Source organism: Marmota marmota, unplaced genomic scaffold (genome assembly GCF_001458135.2).
Source record: "Marmota marmota marmota unplaced genomic scaffold, marMar, whole genome shotgun sequence".
Taxonomy (NCBI): Eukaryota; Metazoa; Chordata; class Mammalia; order Rodentia; family Sciuridae; genus Marmota; species Marmota marmota.
In genome coordinates, this window is record NW_026000261.1 from 11,423,762 (window position 1) to 11,428,699 (window position 4,938).

Sequence of the window (4,938 nt, forward strand, 5' to 3'; positions counted from 1 at the left end):
CTCTCTCTCTCTCTATATATATATATATATATATATATATATATATATATATAAATATTAAAAGAGGAGACAATATGAATATATAAATACATTAATAGATGATAAATGAAAGTTTAGTTTATAAAATAAACCATAAATAAATCTTTCATTGGGCCTTTATAACTAGGTCAACATAAAATTAGAGAATTCCCAAGTATAGTTTTGTGAATTTTCTTAATTTTTATCCCTTTTAAGTCTTAGTGTTATGCGTGTTTTAAACAGGCTTTAAAGTTTAAGAAACAATTCCTAGAAAGTATTTTAATTAATATTACTTACTGAATTCTCGTTTGCATACTGAAAATGTCTTGATATAGGGGTTAGACTAAAATGGAAGCAAACAAACAAACAAAAAAGCTCCTAGAATCCTGTATAGTTGACTAAGTACCCTCAGAGGAAAAAAAAAAAAAACAGGATTAAAATTATACTCATTCTAAGTGTAAATAATATTAAAAGCAAGGTACTACATTTTATTCAGCAAAAGTAAAATTTTTAGAAAACAACAATTGTCTTTAGGTTTACTTTGAAATGTGAGCTTTCATGTAATCAGGATTAGCTTCTCAAGAATAATTTTCATGAACAAAGAATATGAAATTAAATATCTCCCCAACCAAAACACTAAATGAGAGAGTGGGCAATTTTTATATATGCTATGATTCCAACATGTGAATTTTCTTCAAAGATAATCTGAGTACAGAATAAAGAAATTCATGGTATTTAGGAAACACTTCTCTGATATGCTTTGAGAGACCTCTGGTGGCTGATGAGAATTCTGTTATGTATGTATCCTTAACACTAATAGCAAACTAACACTTGATATTTATAATGTGTTTTTAATTTTGTGTTTTAGATAAATGTGCATTTTATTAATGCCCATTATTTTATATTTTAACAATATTGCATTTTCTCTCTGAATTGTCTTCCTAAATCTCTTAAGATATGATCCAAAACATGATTCATGGTCAACAGTGGCACCTCTGAGTGTCCCTCGAGATGCTGTTGCTGTCTGTCCCCTTGGAGACAAACTGTATGTGGTTGGAGGATATGATGGACACACTTATTTGAACACTGTTGAGTCATATGATGCTCAGAAAAATGAATGGACAGAGGTACTCTCATAAAAATATTCAAATTAGTATGTTTCAATTTTAGTAAATTAATTTAAAATTTGTTTTTGGAATTAATTTCATTCTTTTCCTTTCTAAGACCTAACCTGGCCTTTTGTTGAGATTGATAGTATGTGTTTTATCTATGTCTTAGAGAACTTATAGTTGATTTAGAGAATTGCTAGTTGGTTTAGCAGATCATTACTAGGATACAGCAGCACTTATATGAAAGAGAAAAGGCTTGACTCAATGGAAGCATTACTCTCACAGATAGGAAGTGAATCAGCTGGGCACGGTGGTACATGCCTGTAATTCCAGTGGCTCTGGAGGCTGAGACAAGAGGATCACAAGTTCAAAGACAGCATCAGCAATTTAGCAAGGCCCTAAGCAACTTCGACTCTGTCTCTAAATAAGATATGAAAAAGGACAAGGGATGTGGCTCAGTGGCTAAGCATCCCTGGCTTCAGTCCCTGGTACTGGGGGAAAAAAGAAAATAAGGCAGTGAATCAGATTGAATAATTCAAGAGCTTCACTCTGATTAACGTTTTATGTTTGTATTTTAAGTTGAGAAACAATGATCAATATCTTTTTTTTTAATTGGTTGTTCAAAACATTACAAAGCTCATGACATATCATCTTCCATACATTTGATTCAAGTGGGTTATGAACTCCCATTTTTTACCCCAAATACAAGTTGCAGAATCACATCGGTACACATCCACATTTTTACATAATACCATATTAATAACTGTTGTATTCTGCTACCTTTCCTATCCCCTACTATCCCCCCTCCCCTTCCCTCTCATCTTCCCTCTCTACCCCATCTGCTGTTGTTTAATTCTCTCCCAATATCTTATTCCACAATGCCTGCCCTAATAAGACAGTTGGTGACTAGAAGAAAAGCTTTCAATCTTCTCCTCATAGAGACTGTGTAAATGGCAATACTCCTAACTTCAGTCATTCAAGGAATTTAGTACACAGCAAGAGACCAGAATTAAACTCCTCAAAAGAGCTGAGGATCTAATAGAACAAATTCCACGGATGCAAAAAAGAAAACTGAAAGTACATCTTGGAGACTGTAAAGAAAAATGTGACTCTTTTGACCATTTTGCCAGTGACTAGCCCTAAATTGATCCCAAAATATATTTTTATATTCTGCCAAGTAAATTGTGGGTTGATAAAAATTATATAGGATTAACTCTTTACCATCAATGCAAACTGGCAAATCTCCTATTTAGAACTCAACTTTACCTTGCATGAAACTGACTTCATGCCACATTGCATTTTGTTGTGCTTTAAATAAATATTTGTTGATATAATGACAACTGATAATGGGTTTTCTTCTCCTTCCTCCAAAAATTTGAAGAGTCTCACACCCTACCATGTAGGTAACTTCTTATTTTAGCAAAGCTTGGTACCAATCAGAGATGGAAAAAAAGTAGCAAATAAGGTTTTAGTTCAAATACAATAATCACAATGTTTGACTAAACTTATGGAATTGAATTTCCTGAAGATAATAGACCAGTAGCTAAGAGAACCCCATTCTGTTTCTGGTTGTCACTGTTATATTGTGTGATAATGAAAATAGGGAAATAAATACCAGGGAGTAGATTTACAAATATATATGATACATTATTTTCATTAATAATTTTATTAACCCTTCAAAAACATTGAAGTGTTAGTGTTATTCTCAGCAAGTTTTCAAGTATGAAAATTATCAGAGAGGTGAAACTTACCCAAGATCATTTAATCCACAAACTCAGGTTTATGCCATTCTAAAATCTATTTTATTTTCCCTACGCTACACTGTTGTCTGGTCTATAGTTTCTCTTATCTTTCTGTAAGGTGAAAGTTGGATCAAAATAATCGCTTTTCTCAGTCCCAACATTCTATGTTATGCTAAAGACAGAATTCAAACCTTATTTCTTTTCATGTTTTTGTTTTAGGAGGTGCCTGTTAATATTGGAAGAGCTGGTGCATGTGTTGTGGTGGTGAAGCTGCCCTAAAGCTATCTTTATCAAATAGAATGAAACTGGATAACTGCAAGAAGCATAGTAGAAAAAAAGGGAGAAAGAAGTAATATGTTTTTTTTCTAAAATTAATAAGCAAACTCGAAATTTGTTTTGTCATTCTAATATATACTTAGAATTGCTCTCATTTTTGAAGCCGACATAAGTTTTAAATATGAATTGTAGACAAATATTAAGTGCATATTTTGTCATAGTTAATAATATAGAGAAATCCAATAGGCTTGGTTTAACTTCACTAGTATAAAATGGTAAAATACTTAATGAAAATTGTTAGTGATCAAAGTGTGAAGATAATATAAGCATTAAGAATTTTCAAATTAAGAGCCTGACAAGTGAAAAACACTTTATTTTTTAAAAAGGTACTCTATTATCCAAAATATAACAATATAAAATAATGCCTGAAGCTTAAAATACAGAATATGATTTTCATCAAGACACTAGTCTTATTCAAACCACACTGAAATAATGATATTATATCTTACATTTCTCAAGATGAAAATATTTCCTGTGTCAAGTCTAAAAAATGGTGCACTGTTATAATTTGTTATGCTGATCACAGTATGTCAAAATTTTCACAAGCTTCATTACTCTTTTCAGTAACTATTTACCAGAAAATGCATTCAGATTTGATAGTTCTTACCATACTGTGATATTAATTTAGTTACTAGTAAAATATTATTGTGATGTTACATATATAATTGACATCATAAAACAGTGAATGTTTATCATATTGATACCAATTGTGACTTCAGCTTCAGTATATCAGGTCCTCCCTTACAAGAAAAGTATTATTCTCCTCAAATATTTATGTAAACTCAGTAAACACATACCATTAAGTTAAATGGGTTTCAAAACCAACAATTTTAAGTGCATTAAAATTGAGAAAATGTTACACAATATTCACACATGGAAACATCAAAATGTTTTATATGCATAGTCCATGGTCCATTTTGTAGCTATCTTTTATGCACCAACACATGCTTTTCTGTTAACATTATATTTATCCAACTGAAAAAAGGATAATTGTAGTAAAACACTTTTTTCAAATTAATATAGAGTAACAAAAATAGCTATTTGAATAGTATTTTAGATCTAAATTTTTATTTCCAATTAGTCCATTTAAATATAAAGCTATTAAGGGAAATTTTGGAAAAACTCTTTATGAAAGCAACTTTTCAGGTAAATGTTCAATTTTAGAATTTCTACAATATGTTCTTTTAAAATGGCTTTGTATTGTAGATTATGAAAGCAGCAAATAAAAATCCAGAGAAATACTTATAAAATGTACTACTACCTATTAAATTTTTAAAAACAACAACATAAGTTGTACAAAGATATTTGTACTTTGACAAGTTGAATTTAAATAAAACAAATTTCCTCTGGTTATAAAGAGTGTGCCTTTAGAATATGTCAATGTGTCCTAAATATTCCTTTGATGTTATATTGCCACAGTAGCTGAAATATTTAAATTCAAAAATAAAATCCCCTTCCTTTGCTTCTCACACTTACCGTTGTCTCTAATCTAAATACAGGATTGTAGACTTTTCCAGTTCTAGAGGGGAAGATGGAGACATAAAGAAGCCTTAAAGCACACATGCAGCCCATTGGATCTTCTGAATTAACATTTTATCCAAACCAATACTAAAGTAAAGTTAAACATTTATACATAGCACACTAGTTGGCCTATCAAGTTAAATGAGTTCAGTAAGTAAGGGACAGAACAAAAGACCTATTACAGCCTGGTTGTAATAGGTCCAGAAACAGTT

General features: G+C 30.9%; 1 protein-coding gene across 2 annotated transcripts in view; it reads left to right on the top strand.

Moving 5' to 3' along the window:
* The window catches only part of Klhl4 (kelch like family member 4), a 92,887-nt gene extending 88,331 nt beyond the window's left edge, over positions 1–4,556 (top strand). Inside the window, exons 10-11 of one of the 2 annotated variants that reach the window (XM_015497952.2) lie at positions 974–1,145; positions 3,089–4,556. In XM_015497952.2, the coding sequence (XP_015353438.1) occupies positions 974–1,145; positions 3,089–3,148 (232 nt within the window). In that variant the 3' untranslated portion in view covers positions 3,149–4,556. The remainder of the gene's footprint in view (positions 1–973; positions 1,146–3,088) is intronic. The other variant, XM_048796943.1, reaches the window with a different exon arrangement.
* The last annotated feature ends 382 nt before the right edge of the window (positions 4,557–4,938 follow it).